The 19,096-nt window shown below is 41.5% G+C and overlaps 1 protein-coding gene across 6 annotated transcripts in view; it reads left to right on the top strand.

The window, feature by feature from the left end:
• The window catches only part of Fndc3b (fibronectin type III domain containing 3B), a 288,833-nt gene that overhangs the window by 150,107 nt on the left and 119,630 nt on the right, over positions 1-19,096 (top strand). For all 6 annotated transcript variants that reach the window (XM_076932205.1, XM_034499558.2, XM_076932204.1 and 3 more), the window contains exons 4-6: positions 472-548; positions 13,465-13,708; positions 17,173-17,463. In XM_076932205.1, the coding sequence (XP_076788320.1) occupies positions 472-548; positions 13,465-13,708; positions 17,173-17,463 (612 nt within the window). The remainder of the gene's footprint in view (positions 1-471; positions 549-13,464; positions 13,709-17,172; positions 17,464-19,096) is intronic.

The following is a 19,096-nucleotide window of genomic DNA, read 5'->3' as shown; positions in this document are numbered from 1 at the left end:
TCACATAAAACCCTAAATCCAAAGCCTGTGGGAGCTTTTTGAACCTCGAGAATGTTCACTTCAAAATTTGTTTTTATATATTAATTATAATACAGTCTTTATAAAAAGTAGAATTGGAGTTTGTTAGGAAGAGATTTGAGCTATTCTAACACACATTTTACAGTCAAGACGGGGAAAAACCTTTGGTTCCATTCTGTCAGGCTGGCTTTAGAAGAATAGTTTTGATTCATGGAATTTGTGGCCTTAGGGAGTTGTTAAATATTAATAGAGATGGTTATAGTCTTGTTGTTACTGCTTTTGTATATGTTTTGTATTTTCCTTGAGTTGTACAGCCAGGAAATTATGGCAGCCATGGTTTCAGGCAGTCATGGCATGTCAGTTATTGAAGAGAGACTAGGCATGTTAAAAGTCCTAGTAATTACATTGAATAATGTGTCTTATCTATTGATATTTTGCTCTTATGTCTTTCAGGACCTGCTGAAGTTCCCATGATGTCACCCAACGGGTCCATCCCTCCTATTCATGTGCCTCCAGGTTATATCTCACAGGTATGACATTTGACTGGCATCTCTACTCACTAGTGCACTGTTATTGTTTGAGCAAAATACATGTCAAGGCTTAACAAACATCCTTTATGAGTAAATTTAGTTATACTGACACTAGAATTATTTCCTCATTTGCTTTCTGCTGCCTTGATAAAAACACCAAGCAGAACAACTTTTGGAGGAAAAGATTTATTTTAGCCTAAAAGCTGTAGGCCATCATGGAGTGAAGCCATGTCAGAACTAGAAGGGACTAGAGTAGAACCAGGAAAGCTTGCTAGTTACTGCCTTGGTCTCCTTTTACAGTGAAGCTACCCTTCTTATATATCCCAAGCCTGCCTGCGTAGGGCATGGCACTTCCCACAGTGAGCCGGGCCTCCTCCATCAGTCAGGAATTGGAAATTGTCCCTCGCACATGCTATGGGCCATGTGATGGAGGCGTTTTGTCAACTGAAATTCTCTTCTTGCAGTGTGTCAAGTTGAAGACAAATGTAACCAGGAGAGGTTGCTGATCTTTTTATGGTACTGCTTGACACTTGCCAGATCTTCCTGAAGTGCCAGAGTCAGAGAGAGAGGAAGACAGAAGGGCCAATAGGCTGCCTCCCTATTGTCTGTGTGAAATTCCTCCATGGAACCTTCTGCTTTAGAATTCTCTTCCCATCTGTCCTATGACTCACATATCTCAGGTTGGCACTGAACATAGTCTGTAGCCAAGGTTGACATTAAACTCACTATTTTACCAGGATGGCCTTGAACGCCCCATCTTCGCTTCCTGGTCTTCTTGCCTTCATCCCTTGAATGCTGGGTTATAGTCATCCCTTTCCACATCTAGCTCAAGATAAAAGCTGTAAAGGAGAAAACGTTAGGAGTAGACTTTCCTGAGATCTAGTGGCTATCTGTACCCTTTGAGTTTTGTCAGCTAGTCCTTCTACCCCAGCAGTTCTCACTAGTTAAACAGTCCTCTCCTTCCTCATCTGCTGGGTGTTCTCCAGCTGTAAGCATGTCATACATACACTGAGAAAATGGGGGGAGGAGCAGGAAGAGAAAACAGCTGCCCCTTTACTCAGAGATGAGAAGCACTGGTACTGCTTTTTGGGTCCTACCTCATATAACCCCTCATTTAAATTTTTTCTTGGCACCTCTACCTATACTTTAAAAATATTTAAAAATCTGTAATTTTCCACTATTAATATTTTTGGGGGGAGTTGGTGTGAGTTGTTTGTTTTTGTTTTGTTTTTAAGAAAAAAATGGCACGTACATAGGAAAATTGTTGAAGGCCAGGCAAGAAGAACTAACAAAGATTTCTCTTTGATGTGAACAGAGGCATTTCTCCACCATGCAAGGCAACTACAAACACTGTAATTCATTGTTTTTCCACTCCTATTTTCCTGGGAGCCAACTTAACAGTTTTTGAGTTGCCAGATTGCTGGCCCGTTTTCCAATTGTTGTAAATAAATGGCTTGTTTTACACAAGTCTTTGTGCAAGAATCACTAGAAGCAAAAGAAGGTGGGGCGAGGGCCATAGGATGTAAGGTCATGAACGACATTCATGTCACAAGTCAGTTAATAGAGAGGAGCAAGGAATGTTGGGTTTCTCTTCTGTCCCCACTCATTTAGTTTGAGAAAGTGTTTCATTCCATTGAACACCGTATGGTTCTCACCATTGTGACAGCAAAAATAGCACCTTGCTTTATGCTAAAGGCCATTAAGAAATAGTAGTTAAAGTTGGACACTCTAACAGGGAGAAGCTGTGCTTAAATGTGTACCTTTTCTCACTGGTGTTGTTCCTGTCGTTACATTAAATGCAGAGCATTTATTGTGAATCCTAGGACAAAAAAAAAAAAAAAAAAGGAATTTTCTCCCTTACAATATTGCTCATTCTGAAAAACTTTCATTAAAATTAAGGTAGAAAGGGCAAAGGGGGAGCTGTAAACGCATGATTGAAGCGTCGCCGGTCCACCCAGCTGACAGTCCTGCTAGAAAGTTCTAGAAGATCTGGAGGTCTGCAGTAAAAATGGAGGAGTGATTGTGATGGAGCATTGAAAAGGAAGAGGAGCAAGCAGCCTGTGCAGCTCTGGCTACTGGTGTTTGGTAGGCAACTTTGCAGGGCCAAGAGTTTAAACCAGCAAGGGCAGGATCTCTGACACTGAGCTATTCCTCAGCTTGAGACTGTTCCAGGCAGGCTTTAGGGAACAGGACATCCTGAGAGTTTATTAACCTTCAGCAATAGGTTGTATCATTAACAAAATGTCACGGTGAACTGTCTGAGAAAAACAAGTTGTTAATATAAAAAACCTTGAACTTAGGCAGTAGAATGCATATGTGCCTTCTAGGGCTGGGCCGACTTCACACTTCAAAGGAACAAGGGTGGAGCCCAGTGAAAAACATCTGGGGAAACTTGTCATAACCAAGAGATCTAAGGGGCAAGAAACGTAGTTGTCATAAAGTTGCGGGAAGAAAGTGTCTTAGTTAGGGTTCTGTGGTTGTAGTAAAACACCATGACCAAAAACGAATTGAGGAGGAAAGGGTTTAGCTGAGTTAGGTTTCCATAGCAGTGTTGACCACTGAAGGAAGTCATCACAGGAACTCAAACAGAGCTGAATCCCAGAGGCAGGAGCTGATGCAGAGGCCACAGAGGGTCACTGCTTACTGGCTTGCTCCTCATGGCTTGCTCAGCCTGCTTTCTTATAGAACCCAGGACCACCAGCCCAAGAATAACACCACCCACCATGGGCTGGGCCCTCATTCATGATCACTAATTAAGAAAATAACTTATAGCTGGTTTTCATGGAGGCGGCATTTCCTTAATTGAGGCTTCCTCCTTTCAGATAACTCTAGTTTGTGTGCCATAAGACTAGCCAGCACAGAAAGAAACATGACATTTAAAAGCAAGAGAAATCCTGCTTCAGCAGGATTTGTTTGTCAGGAATGCTTCTCAGTTCTGTTTTCTTCCCGACGTCCAAGAGCTAGCATTACTTCATGTGGATTTGTATATTAACACATAGGATATTGGCTGGCATACAACAGATTTTTAATGAATGTATATATAGAATTTGGGGCTGAGAGGTAGCTTAATAAGATGCATACTATATAATGTTTTGTCAGTGACAGACTTCACGTGTGATGATAGTCCTAAAGAGTGGATACAATACAATAGTGATTTTGTAGTTGTCTCAGTTTTTGTAAGTACCTTCACTGGTGTGCATATGGTAGAATTACCTAACAATGCATTTCTCACAACACATCCCACCTGTTATGTGATATATAATGATATGAGAGCGGTTCAGGTAGAGTAATAGATTATGTGATGCCTGGAAAAGAGCAAGATCAGAGTGGTCTATATCTGCACATATTGAAACATTATAAATATATATTTAAGAAAGAAGAGAATCCTTAGATAATGTAGCCAAGGAAAAAAGTCATCCTGCCATTGGTGCTGGGATAACTAGATCTTCACACCTTTAAAATCAGTGATATTGATCCTTCACTTCACATCCTATACAGACATCTACGCACAATGGATTGGGAGCAAAAATGAAGACTAACATTGTAAGATTTTGAGAGTAGACTTTGAGCTTATTGTGTAAGATGGACTCTTAGCTAGGACAGCCCAAATAGTGAAATGAAAAGAGCAAAGGTGATTTTAGCTGTTTACAAATCGAACTTGTGTGTGTGTCTGTGTGTGTGTGTGTGTTCCAGAAGATAACACAAGGCAGTTCAAAGACAGCTCAAAGTAAGAGCCAATGTATGTAAATTGAGTAAGAATTGAAAGCACCAAGTATCTACAATGTGGGAGGGCCTACTGTGACTCAAGGGGGCCACAAGGATGAAAATTCAAGGCCTGCCTGGGCCATGTGGCAAGACACTGTCTCACTTATCCAAATATGGAAAGTACTGCAGAGCATTTGCTGTATTACACATCCAAGGCCCTCAATTCTTTTGTTTGTTTGTTTGTTTGTTTTTGTTTTTTTCAAAACACTTTATCAGTATTTATATATACATATATACTTATACATGTATACATATATAAACAATAATTAAATAATAAGATGTATTTAAAAAGTATGGGGGGTTGGGGAGAGTGGGAGGAAGGAGAGAAAAGGGAAAATTATGTAAATACAGTGCTCATATATAAAATTCTCAAAAAGGAGTCCAGTTTTTTAAAAATATTCAACAGATTAACTAGCATTTTACAATATGAAAATAAATATGACCTATAATTATATTGAAGGACATTTTAACTCATTACAAACTTTGAAGTTTAAAATGAAATCAATAAAAATTATTTGACCCAGCATACTAACAGAAACCACAATAACGTTTTATAATTCAAAGTATTTCTGAGAACAAGAAAATGGATTGTCAGGAGCTAAGTCGGCAGAGCCAGGGGGACACTGTGTGTTATTTCTTTTTCCTTTTTCTTTCTTTTTTTTTTTTATTATTATCAAATCATAATTTTTACTTTTTAACACAGGGGTTATAAACACGAAAATGCAGGATGTGGGGAAGGGGATGACACAGGAGCATAGGTGTTCAGGGGGGAGTACAGATATCTTTCAGAACAGGGTATCAGCTGGGTGAAGGTTCAGGGGTCAGGTCACTATGACTCTGCCTATGCTTCACTTGTCCTTATCTAATTTGGTACTATCCTCCAAGGCTGCCTATTTACAAGGTCTGTGACTACTCAGGCTGGTAGATTTCCACAAAAGCTGCCTGTTTACAATAGTTTATAGCCATCTTTTTCAGTGTTTTTCCATAGAGACCCAAGACTTTGTGTTAGCAGGCATGTATGTCAGGCCTAGTGCTGATTTTAGGCTTATGGCTGATTTTAGGCCTTCAGTGTATAAGGGCCCTCAATTCTTATCCAGCACTTCAAGACAACCAATCAATGAGACAAAATAAAAAGACTAAAGATAGGACATTCTCCATTGTGGTGATATACAAGGCTCTCTAGGACTTGAAAAGGTATTCAGCATGCATTATACACTCTGAGATGGCTACGTCTCAGGAAAAAAGGAGATAAGAATTACTAAGGATGAGGAAACAGAGGCACGATCACACCGTATAAGGTAGTGTCGGAGAAGTCACCCACTCTGGACAGGGGTCTCAGATGGTTAATCAGGGTTTCCATTTGACTTAGCAGCAGCAACGACTTTAAATATATATGCGGAAAGAGACTATACAAACACAATGTACACAAGTGTCTATTTAATGGTCAATCGCAATGACTTCAAGGTGAAGACACTCACTTTATGAATGAATGGATAGGTGGCTGTAATGTGATAGATCCAGACTCAGCCATGAGATGATCCAGTATTCTATTAAATACCCAGTGAAATCTTGAAAACAGTGTCCGCGTTGAAAACAAGCTAGGCACAAGAGTTTCGTAGTGTGTTATCTGTGTATGTGAAACATCTGCAGTTAGCAAATGCACAGACACCTAGTGATTGCCAGGGGCTGGGCTGGAGTAATGAGGAATGGCCAGCTGCTCACCTCATGGTGGTAGTAGTGTGTGTTTGGGTAATGACACTGTTCACAAAGTACATAGTGGTGATGGCAGTCAAGCCTGTTACTATGCAAAATCTACTAAGTCAGACATTTTCAAAGGATAGACTTTCTGCTGTGTAAATCATATTGGACAAAGCTGTTACAGGACAGCAAGGAGGTAAGGATTGACTGACTGCAGCTAAGGAAAGGCAAACAATGAGTGTAGCTGAGGAATGTGTCACCCCTTGGTGCTCTTGGTGAGAGTTTCTCACACCTGGGTGACAGTTTCTGGGACAACACACCTGTTTGTATAGTTATGGCTGTAATTTTCTCTGTTCTGAATGTTCTGAAAGATTCTTTTTCTTTGCCTGCAGTCTGAAAGTCAGTGACAGAGCCTGCCTTGCTGGAGGTCTGCCTGTACGGCCATGCGAATGTCAGTGTACAGTGTGCCTGCTACCTGTGTGTGAATGGTCTGTGAATGGCCTGTTGGTGTAAGAAACATGAAGAACAAGGCAAAGCAGATGGTTAAAGATGTGTTACACGTCTTGAACTATAGCAGTAAACCGTGTTGTTATTGAGGAGCAAAAGCCTTCAAAGACAAACTGATAGATTCAGTAAATCCATGCATAGGATGCGTGTTTCAGTCATGTGAAGATTGACTTAGAGAAGGACAGGCCTATGGGCAGCAAGAGGCAGTGGTCGGAAGGGCTGTCCACGGCAGCCTGCATTTCCTTAGGTGGGAAAGTCTGCCCCAGGGATGCAAGCACTGTGGACTGAGCACCTGGGATCTTGTCCCTTGAGGGTCTCTGATAAAGTAGGACTTCACACAATGGTGTGTTCACGTACGTGCGTGTGTGTGCGCGCGCGTGCGCATGCATGTGCGTGTGTGAGATGCTTTATTTTTGGTTGATATGGAGTTGAGAAAGATTTTGAGAAAAAAATTCACCTGACCTTCTCAACTTGAGAAAAAACACTCAACTTAACTATGTATATAAACTATGTATATGTAGAAAATATATATAAGTAAGACAGTGTGTTCATTATTTTCCTTTTTGTTCTGACAAAGTATTTGACCAAAGCAACAGTCTGCCATTGCAGGAGAGGCAAGAAGGCAGGAGCGTGGAGTAGCTGTCACATTGCATCCACAGTCAGAAAGGAAAACGGTGGATGTTGCTGCTAGCTCTCTGGTGCAGTCTGGGAGCCCACATTTAGGGTAGATCTTCCTACCTTAGTAAATGGGTTATAGAAGGTGCCCCACAGACTTGCCAGCATGGTGTTTCCATGGTGACTCTGGATTCCTACAAGCTGATAATAAGGAGAGGGCATTACAGAGGGAACTTGCTCCGTTCACAGTCATCGCCTTCACCTCTCTGACCTAAAACATCCAGGGCAGTGGGTCTCAACTCATCGGTTGCAACCTCCTTTTTTGTGGGCTGTGTTGAGTGACCCTTTCACAGGAGTCTCCTGAGACCATTGGAAAACACAGATAGTTACATCATGATTCACCATAGTAAAATTACGCTTCTGACGTAGCAACAAGAATAACTTCATGATTGGGATCATCACAACATGAGGAGCTGCATTAAAGGGTTGCGACCTTAGGACGGTTGAGAGAGAGGGTGGAGATTGGGTCAGGCAGGACTTGTGGTGCACTTGGAAACTACGTGGGCATCATTGGAGGCCTCCGCTCAGATTTGTGATCACCTCTCACATAACTTTCCCACTTTCTTTGCTGAGTACTTAAATGCCTGCTTGGTGTGGTAGAAACTGTGGCACTCAGTGTGGGCATCATAATGAAAAAGACTGCTTTGGTAAATCTGCAGCGTCTGGTGGGGTCTGCCTTGCTCAGTGTTTGTTACACAGACTGAAGCAGCGTTCTTTTCATTGTATGTTGGCTGTGGTTCTGTGCTTCCTTCCCCTCCATCATTAGCTTTCCAGATAATTTATGTGTAAAAATGTCTTAAACAGCTGCCCTGAGCCTTAGTTTCCACATTTCAAACTAATTTATAATGGGTTGTTCAAGTGTCGTAGGAACACTTCATATTGACCCAAAGATCTGAAAAGCATATGGAAAGAGTTAGCTGTCCAAGTAGACATTTGTCACTTGGGAAACCAGTCTTCTTTCTCCAAGTTGACTGATGTAATAAAGAAATTGGTCAAGATGCGAATCTTCTTATTCTGTACCTCTAGCCATCCTTTGAAGGCATTAGCTACTAAATCAGCACTCATTGAAATTTTATATCCCTTGGCATGGAGAAAGGAAAACAATAGATTGAAAAATGCATTTAAATTTGATTTGTGGTCCAGCAAAGATGACTGGTGGGTAACGTATTTGCCACCAAGCCTGACAGCCTGAGCTAGGTCCCTAAAGCCCTCATGATAGAAGGAGGCTGTTAACTCTTGCTAAGTTGTCTTCTAGTATCTACACATGCACTGTGGCACATGGGCTCACATGCATGCATGTGTGCATACACATACATGCAAATAAGTAAATGTAACACACTTTTCATTAAAAAGTTATTTGGTTATTCTCTACAGCTGTCCAGCAATCAGAGGCCCCTGTGGAGAAGTCATGGGCTCATTGGGTTAAGTCACAGATCAATGGGCTTGTATCTAAGCATTGGCCCTGGCTGCCTCCCTCCTTATAACTGTAGTCTATATGGAAGCAACATTGCTTTGTTTCTTCATTAGCATTGTGAAACCATGAGCAGAAGGGAGTGTAGGCTTGCCCTCTACCCAACCCAGGTGAGAGTCAGTCCTGCTTGGCTGCACTGCTAGTCATAAGAGACTTGGGCTCTTTCAAGCCTTGAGTCTGTTGAAGAAACTTCCATAGTAAGTATTCTGAGTGCCTGGAAGAGGGAAAAACCTGTGGGCATACTCACTTTCTATTACTCGTGGATTTGTGGCTATTTCACTTTTCTTTGTGTAAGCAACAATTGCAGAGTTGAAGGAGTGTGCCCAAAATGGATCCTTTCCATGCAGTGGTGTGCAATTTTCAGTGCCTGCTCTCCAGCGGCCTGCCTAGCGTTTTCTTTTCTATTTCTTTCTTTCTTTTCTATCGCCCTGGCATCATGGGTCAGCAAGAGAACACAGACCCAGGTAGAGCCCTGTGCCAGCCAGTTATTTATTTGGATGTGACTCTTGTTTGAACTCATCATTACTGTATTTTAACACTGAAGCTCGAGAGAGATGGGACACCTTCGTTACTGTCCATCTGTGAGTTGGTACCTAGTTCTCTGTGGCGCCTGGGCATGTCACAGGCACTTGTCAACACTTGCTGAATGTTGGGGGTCATTTCTGTTCTATAGAGGGAGGAAAGAATTTAAGGGCTTTTTAAGTCCCTTTTAATCTGGACCCAGGCAGTCCTTCTATTGATTTTGTACTTTACCACGATGATAAACTGAGAGTGTAGTTACATCTCCAAAACCATCCTAGGCCATAACACAGCACAGCCCTTTGGCATGTATTATTCTCTCAGTTATGATGCTGTTCTTTACTTAAGTCATTTTCATGGTAGTATTGAAACTGTTACATCCAGAAACGGATTCACAGTGTTCAATCACATTTGATTTTATTATAATTATTACAGTACTTCTTTCCAAACTAATAATTTTGATCATACCTAAATTTTAAAATGTTATTTATTGCTAGTTATGTGTACTAGTGTGTCCCTGCTTTTCTGTTTGTGCACCATGCACATGAAGTGCCCACAGAGGCCAGAAGAGGACATTGGATCTCCTGGGACTAGAATTACAGATGACTGTGAGACACAGTGTGGGTTCTGGGGACCATTACCATTACCTTTGATTGTGATAGTCAATTAAGTTACCATCTTTTCCCCACTGTGTCCCAGGTGTCTGTGTCTAAGCTGCTCAGTGTTCCCTGCTGACTCAGTCTGGCTGTGGGCAACCATGCTCTATCCATATTTGTGCCATATCCACTTCCTGGGTCATGGCTGACCATGACAGCAGGCTTGTGGTTTTCTTTCTGCCTCCTGCTCTTCAAGCTGCTCCTGATACTTGTACCTTTGCAGGCTGGAGGGAGTAGAAGGAAAGCATTTTGGGAACAAAGGAGTTTATTCAAATTGATCCTGAGAGTTAGAATGGGTCTCATAAAACAGGTGCATAATTTAAGTGTCTTTTCTCTTAAAAGAGAATGCTTAGCTGGAATGCTCCATGGACATTTGAATAAACCGCGCAGTCTGACTGGGTAATATCAGCCATCAGGTTGGCTTGCTTCAGAGGGCTGCTGCTTTTGAAGGATGAATGCATTTGAGATGGGGTTTGGTTTGGTTGGGTGCATAATGCAGCTCACAGAAGGTGGCCATCTGAGAGTACAACCTTCTTTCCCAGAGTTCCTTGCGTCCCTGGATACATGTGAATGGCACTTCTGTTGAGCCCAGAGACAGGGATAACTTTGGAGGAAGCATTCTTTGTTCTGACTTGTGAAATCTTCCTACATGGAGTTCTGCAACAGCACTCACTAGGAGCCAGGCTAGTTCCCGTCACCTTTGAATGTTCAGTGGTTAGCCGTGCTATGTGTCAGGAAGTCACTGTTGAGTTGAATATGGGATTTATCTGCCTCTGGACATTGCCATAGTTTTATTTACCCCAAAAGGAAATGAATTTTTTTCCTAGTAGTTATCTATGGGGATTGAAAGCATGATTTCTTGCCTTGGGAATTTTGAACTGAATTCTCTCAGATGTTTGATTTCTTCTACTAGAAATACGTGTGTGTGTGTGTGTGTGTGTAAATTACTTTGATTAAAGAATATTATTGCCACCACCATTTCTGAAGTTGCATTCTTACTAAGTTCCTTCTTTAGGGAAATCTGAGAATAATTTCCTTAGGTGGAGTTTACATTTGAATTTGATAAGTAAAATGTACAATAATTTATGTTATTAAACAGGCAAGTTATTATGTTTTTGGTTTCTATACTTACTTTAGCACTCATACTTTATTTTGGGAGGATGAAAGACAGGTCTGCTTTGCATAAGAGCAGGTTTCAGAAAGTAGCTTATAATGTCTGTACATGTAAATATCTTTCACAAATAGCACAGAATAATTCAGGATAATTAGAACAGGGCTTTAGGCAGTTTTAATATGTGCATCAATCTGTGGCTGTATAACACTACTTAATTTTTTTGGCTAGAAAACTCTTGTGTGTAAATAACGATAATTTATTCTTTTGAGTAGATTTGTTTTGTCAATTTTTAGGAACAACTTTTTAAGGACAGCTGTTCTCATCACAGTAGCAAGAAGACAGCTCTTCAGTTCTGTGTGTCAGTTATTTTCCCCCACTGGAATTTTCCTTGTTAGAGTTTGTTGATGAACTTTCTTGAAAAAGTAACATGCTTGTTGCCAGCCAGAAATTAGATCATGAGAATACATTATTTTTATTACAGCCTTCACTATAGAGAGCTCCCTTCAAGTCCATGTAGCTGTCCGGAGGAAAAGTAGAACTTCCAGGAAATTCTTTGCTTTTTGAACCTTGAGGGTTGAAGGAATGTCTTAGGCGATCGGAGCACATAGAAGATGGATAGGGAAAGAGGACATGGGGATGGCCGGGGTTTGTATCTCAGGTGTACGATGCATGGTCTAGAAGTGTATCTATACTTGGAGGCTTCGGCAGAGGAGGAGGTGCTGTCTGTGCCTGCTTTAAGCACTGCCGTACGTGGCCTTGTAAATACCTGCTGCGTGTTCCTAAGTAGCTTAATGTTAGTGGGCCACACCCTGGTAGTGCCTGCCTTTACGCAGAGCTGTAAGGCCACGGAAGGCTGCTCAGAGCTCTAGGAGAGAGAATGATTCAGAGCCATAACTTCAAGGAGCGAATGTCGAGTTTAATGAGATATTAGCACAGTAGAGAATTTTATGCTAATTTTTTTGCATGTGTGTGTGTGTGTGCCTGTGTGCTCTATCCGTGTGTAGGTGCCCACAGGGTCCAGAGACAGCATCGAATCCCTGGGGCTGCAGCCCTGGGATGTTGTGAGCTGCTATGTAGGTTCAGGAAAACAAAGCTGAAAGGGCAGCAGATGCTCTACCATGGAGCCGTCCTGCCAGCTCCCTTTTGTCGTAACATGAGGACCAACCAATGGCTGTTAATTCAAGTCGAAATCACGTCGTATACTAAAGCATGGACTAAATACTTATAGACTTGCCAGTCTGACTAGCAGTAATATTTTTGTTTTGTTTTTCATAATAACTAAGGTATGTTTTTGTTGTTAGAGACAATAAAATTATTTTATTTTGTTCTGTTACTAACCTCCTGAAATGCAATGAAAAAAAAAATCTATTTCAATATACAGATTCTATTTCAAGCATTGAAAAGGAGAAAAAAAAAAAAACCCCACAAATAAAGCCCATCAGAACATGTGCCTCATTGTCTTAAATAACTGATTTGGCCAAGTTTTAGTGAGCCTGTTCTGGATTCTCAGTTTAACGTTGTGTACGTGAGTGTGCGTGCATGTGTATTTGTTTTTCTTTTGTTTGGCTAAAGCCAGGTCGCTTCCTCTACAGCTCAGCTTCCTGAGTTGATTCTGCTGTCTTCTTCTGCACAGGCCCGACCTAGAGTCCGTCTGTCTGTCTGTAAGCTGTTTGGGCACCGCAGTGCTTTGAAGGCCCTGTAGCCGTTTGTCACCATCCTTTCATGCTCTCCCTTTCTGGGTTACCTCATAGCCTTGCTTTTTCACCGTGCCATCTGCTGCATGGACTGTGCCTTTGCTCGTGTTGTGTCAAGACTGACCCGGTGAAAGTGGCACAGCCCAGGCCGGGCAGGCCTTGCCTGGCTCACTGCTCTGTGCTAGTGCAGAATTGCTCAGTGTTGAGGACGAGCCCAGGTAAGCGGCTGACTGGGCTGTGGAGTCCTGCCTGCCTGCTTGCCTGCCTGCATCATCTATGTCAGCATTCGTGGCTGAAAGTAGGACAGTTAGGTACAAATTTGACTCTCCTGACTCGAGATTGCTCAAGTTTTCATTGGTCAGAATCCCTTCATTGTGTCTACCTTCTTAGTCCAGGTAAACGATATTTTAGGGTAGTTTGGTGGCTTTTGACATTGGTGTTTCCTAATATCCAATGACTTGTGTGTACTAAAGCAGAGGTAGAGCAGCCGTTGTCAGACAGGTCTAGAAGCCCAGCCCTGGAAGCACTGGCCTATAGATTCTCTTCTGTAAAACCATTCAGCTTATGGTTATGTACAAAGGTACTCCTACCACCAGTTTAAACACACAAGACTGTAAAAATTTTACGACAAATCCAAAATTTACCAGCAAGGTAATGGTTTTTCTAGAATGTTTCACAGGATCAGAATCACTCAAATAAAGGGAAGTTACTAATTACTTTGTATAAGGAACAGGGAAGTTAGTAATACTCTTGCAGCCCTGGGTGTGTGTTTGTTAACAGTGTGTATTACATCCAATCCTTTTGCTTTCTTCCCTAGGTGATTGAAGACAGCACTGGAGTCCGCCGGGTGGTGGTTACACCACAGTCTCCTGAGTGTTACCCACCGAGCTATCCCTCAGCCATGTCTCCAACCCATCACCTGCCCCCTTATCTGACCCACCATCCGCACTTCATCCAGAATTCGCACACTGCCTACTACCCGCCTGTCACCGTGCCTGGAGATATGCCACCCCAGTTTTTCCCCCAGCCTCACCTTCCTCCCACAATATATAGTGAGCAAGGTGAGTAGATTCCAGTTGGCATTGAGATTTGTTCAAATTGGCTACTCTCCAAGAACTTTCGAGTCCTCTTCCCTTTATTGCCTGTAGAATGAGCAAGGTGGAAAGAGACCTGACTGGTACCAAATTCATGGAAATTCCTGGTTTCCTTTGTCTTGGATTCTGCCTCATAGGAGTCCCTTGAGTTTGTGGGTGGGTCACAGCTCTGTCTTGCTTCCACCTCACCAAGAGCAAAGACTAGAATATAGGTCATCTTTGTTTCAGAAGTGAGGCGGCTGTTGACGTGTCTTTATGTAACACTGGCCTGAGGCAGAGCTGGGGCCTATTATTTCTTTGGCATCATCACCATCTGCCAGGAAAGGGGAAATTGAAATGATTCGTGCCCCATTCCAAATGTTAGAAGACTATGAAGTCTCAATATCCTTTGGATTTTCCAAAAGCTAGATCTCAGCAGAGCTCGCCAATCATCTTGCAGTTGGTGTGGCTCTCGGGCAGCTGTGTTTCGTTTGAGACCAGCCATGACTTTAGCCACAGTGTCGCTGGTTGTTAGACAGATGCTTACCTTGAAAGGAAGAGTCTTGGCGTTCTCAGCATTGCCTTAGAGTTCTGACCTTGGTGTTGCTTGAGTCTGAAGTTCTTCACTGTCCAAATGGATGCTGGGAGCCAGAGCATGAGTGGGGTGCAACTAGACTTCAGCTCTAGGCTTTGCGGAAGGCTCTCCTCACTCCCAGCTGGAGCTTTTACTTCTTCAAGCATGGATTATGTTGTTCATAGGAATTCTTCTTAGATAGTTCCCCTCCCCCTTCCTCTCCTTCTCCTCCCTCCTCTTCTCCCCTCCCCCCCCATTCCCCCTCTCCTGGGTTCCTTTGCTACAGCATCACCTCTTTTACCCATTTTTCCTTTCTGTTCATCTCACATGATCTTTTTTTTCCTTATTAATAACAAAAGAGAAATCTTAAATGAGTCGTTTAAATTTTTTAATCTATTGTAACATAGGAATAAATTTTTGTTATTTTGTTTTTTATTTTGTTTTGGTAGTCAGAAGAAATTTAACATGCTTTCGTAAAAGGGAATAGAAAGGTTATGGCAAAACATGAGATAAATATCACCAGCCACGCCAGTCAATTGTTACTGTTGTTTCTTAGTGACATAAGCCAAAGAATTCAAGCATGGTATGAAGACATTAGAAAAAAAAATTGTTAACTGACTTGGTTTTTTTTTTTTAGATATGGTCTCACTATGGAGCCCAGATTCATCTCAAACTCATAGAAATCTCCTGCCTCAGCCTGCCAGGTGTTGAGATCATGGGCATGTACCTCACTTAGTTAATTAATCTGTGAAGATGTCTTTAGTGCTTCATCACAATCCTTATTAAATACTGGAGAGATTGTCAGGGACTGGTTGGTCATGGCTGCCCTGACATTCTTCAGTTTGAGCTTCTGATTGGCAGTCTGATTGATGATGCTCTCTGGTGTGCCTAATTTAACAACTCTTCTCCAGGATGCCTAGAAGTTACTCTTGTATAAGTGATGGCTGTTATAATTTTAGGCAAAGTAAAATTACGATTCAAACAGTAGTTAGAATTAAATAAGCACACTCGTAAATTGCTCACTCTTCCTGCTGTTCTTTTATCCAATTTATTAAAATAACATTGATCCAGTAACATAGAAATAATGAAAGTGCCGTTTTTAGCTTCAAAGTAAAGATTGTAATAAAGCAAAATCTCTATATTCCAATGGAGTTTCCATATTCTGTAGTTTCCTCTCCTGATTTCTCAAGGCATATACCTAAGAGCAATTAAACATTAACTCCTGGAACCATGAAAGTTTAGAAAACTCTCACCATGCCTTAAGTGGTTCTTATAGTAGTGTCCATGGTGACCACTTTAACTCTCACGGGTAATGCTTTGTGCCATTTAGAGCATTTGCTAGCCGCCTGACACATGTTAGTATAGTTAACTTCAACATCCTTTCTGAATATGGCTGCGCTTCTTTTCTCACAATCCGTAGACCATGTGTCTCTCTTGTAAGGATGTATATACCTTGTGTGGATACAAAGGACATAGTGGAGTTTTACCTTTGAGCAATGGGAATATTGTTAAATTTTATAATGTCCTGTACTTTTCTGCTCAGCACTGTCTTGCTTTTGGTTGGTCATCTTCAGAAATTATGGTTAGTCCTCTCTTGTTATGCTCACAAGTAAAATAAAATTTATATGTTCACTGAATATTTGAGAAGTCCTATTCCTGAACGATATTTGGATATTTTATGTTGGCATTTTCTGTTAATGCCCAAGCATAATATTTAAAAATCAAATTTAAAACTTCTTGGGGCTAGAGAGGAGGCGCCATGGTTAAGAGCACTTCTTGCTCTTGCAGAAGACCAGAATTTGGTTCCCAGTTTCCTCACTGGGGTCCAGTTCCAGGGATTCCAACATTGTCTTCTGACTTCCATGGCACCTGTACACATGTGGCACACACATAAAAATAAGGCTTTTCACTTTTAACAGATTGAGAAGGGGAGTAGAGAGCTGGCTCAGCAGTTAAGAGCACTGGCTGCTCTTCTGGATGTCCTAGATCTCATTCCCAGCAACCACATGGTGACGTAGCAATTGTCTCTACCTTCAGTTTCCAGGGATCTGACACTCTTCTGGACTCTGTGGGCACACATGTGGTGCACAAACATGTATACTGGCAAAATACTCATGCACAGAAAATATAATTTAAAAACAATTGTATTTCTCCCCTAAGACTATAAGAATATCACAGGTTCCTGTGATATCCTGTCTATTCTAGTTAGAAGTGTCCGGGTGTAGCAGGGACACACACTTTTGTCTTCCACCCATCTCTCCAGAAGAGACGTTTGAAATGGCAGCTGTTATCTTAGCTGAAGATTCTTCTTCACACATCTGTCCCCCTCTGTTTATGTCTAGTTCTTCTTAACAACAATTTGTCATTTTATTCTCTTTAATCATTTTCTCCAATTGTTGCTGCTTTCTCATGCCTCAGATAACTTCTTAGATCATGGTTAACTCTGTACCTTCCAATAGAAACATTGTTGCATCTCCAAGAATAGTGATACTTTTAAATGTCTTGAGTCTATGTATTCACACACAAAGAGGTATTTCATTTGTTCTCTTATATGTATTGCATCTATTAAAGACACTGAGAAAGACAAGGTCAGATTTACCTATAAGTTTTCCAGCCCATGAAGTCTTTGGATAACCTTGTCTTTTAAATTCTAAATGCACTATACTGTTTGTAATAACTGATGATTCCTTGAAGAGTTGGAAAGGAATACAAATACTGTAAACTGATAATATATCCAGCATTGTCTAAAAAGAATATTTTGTAATGTACGTAGTAATACTTTGCATTGCTTCTGCCAGGGGTCAGGTTATTTGATCTTGTAACTATTGGCTGTGGAAGATGCAGACTAAGCTTGTATTATTGTACATATTCATTCTAGAAATTATCCCTCTGTATGGAATGTCAAGCTACATCACCCGAGAAGACCAGTACAGCAAGCCACCACACAAGAAACTGAAGGACCGTCAGATCGACCGACAGAACCGCCTCAACAGCCCACCTTCCACCATCTACAAGAACAACTGTGCACCAGTGTACAATGGCTATGGGAAAGGCCACAGTGGAGGGGGCAGTGGAGGCGGGGGAGGTGGCAGCGGAGGCGGACCTGGGATCAAAAAGACAGAGCGAAGAGCAAGGAGCAGCCCAAAATCCAGTGATTCTGACTTGCAAGGTACTGCCATAGACACCAGCATCTGGAGGGCACAGGGGAACTTTATTTCAGAGTGGGGGCTTCTTTTCTGGGGACAGGTGGGTTGACCTTATTGCTTTCTTAGTAAGCAAAGACTACTATAGTGATTATTTTTTAATTTGTGTGATTTTTCATTTTTAATCACCCTGCCATATAACTATCAACTTCATCTCAGAGACAGTATTGGAAATTGTTTTCATTTTGGCCTGCTTCTGCTGTCACATGCTACATTGAGATATATGGAAGAAATCAAATTGAATCTTTTTCTAGCAAGCATGGGCTAATTACAGTCCCAAGTAATTACTCCTTATGCTAATAGCTGCAGTTATTTGACACTATAGCAGAGTTGGTCATGCATGGCAGGAATATGTTCTTGTTCAGATTCCGGTAAGGGTGTCTGTCCCTGAATGTCCTTTGGCATACACACTGAGCCAGTCTTTTACAGACCAAAATGAGGTGGAGAGTCAGGCTCACCGAGAACACAGACAAAGCTAAGAAGGGCACATGCACTTTGTAGGTTAATCTTGTGGAGATCAATCAGTTCGGTTAGGGGATGGCATGCTTATGTTTAATTACATTTTTAGGTGAAACTCACAGGTAGTTATTTTTGTTGTAAAAGGAGGAAAAAAAAGTTTTTCTGTCCACATATAAAAGGCTGAAAGACTTTTATAGACAATCAAATATATGGATGAAAAACACGTAGACATTTAGAAAACAGATAATATTTTGACAACTGTATGAATTTATAAATCTAAGTAAATACTGAAAAGTAAAGTACAAATGTCAGAAACAGATAACTGATAAAGTACCCAGTCCTTTGTATGTGTGACTGTGTGTCTGTATGTATGTGAATGTGGTGTGTATGTGGGTGAGTATATGTGTGGTTGCTTACTTCTGTAAGTGCATACAGAGGCCAAAGGAGGATATTGAGTGTTCAGCTTGCTCTCTCTCTATTTTACTCCTTTCAGAGAGGGCCTTTCCCTAAACCTGGAGCTAGGTTGGCAGCCAGGAAACCCCAGTGATCCTCTTGTCCCCATTCACTACAGCACTAAAGTTGGGTGTGTGCATCTGCACACATGTGTGTGTCTATGTGTGTCTGTGTTTGCATGTTTGTCTTTATGCGTGTGTGTGTGTGTGTATGTGTGTGTGTGTGTGTGTGTATGTGTGTGTGTGTGAGAGAGAGAGAGAGAGAGAGAGAGAGAGAGAGAGAGTGTACACGTGTATTGTGTGTTTTGTGTGTGTGTGTGCCCATGCCTGGCTTTTCATGTAGGCACTGGTATTCAAATTCCTATCCTTATGCATGCAGCAGGCAGGCACTTTATCCGCTAAGCCAGGGGAAGGCTGCCACACTTTAATACAATTCCTCATATCATGATGACCCAGCCATAAAATTATTTTCATTATCAACTCATAACTGTAATTTTGCTATTATTATGAATAGTAAATATCTGGGTGTTCCTGTGGCCTTAGGCAACGTCATTTGACCCCCTAGGTTGAGAACCACTTGTACTAAGCCATCTCCAGCCCCAACCCTTCCTTGCTGTGGTTCATGACATAGTGACTCTAGCTGTGACAACATTTGTGACTATACAAGTTATGTACCTTTGCATGTCTA

The sequence above is a fragment of the Arvicanthis niloticus genome, chromosome 4, assembly GCF_011762505.2.
Source record: "Arvicanthis niloticus isolate mArvNil1 chromosome 4, mArvNil1.pat.X, whole genome shotgun sequence".
Taxonomy (NCBI): Eukaryota; Metazoa; Chordata; class Mammalia; order Rodentia; family Muridae; genus Arvicanthis; species Arvicanthis niloticus.
Note: the sequence above shows the minus strand (reverse complement) of the source record. Positions and strands in the feature narration are given on the sequence as shown.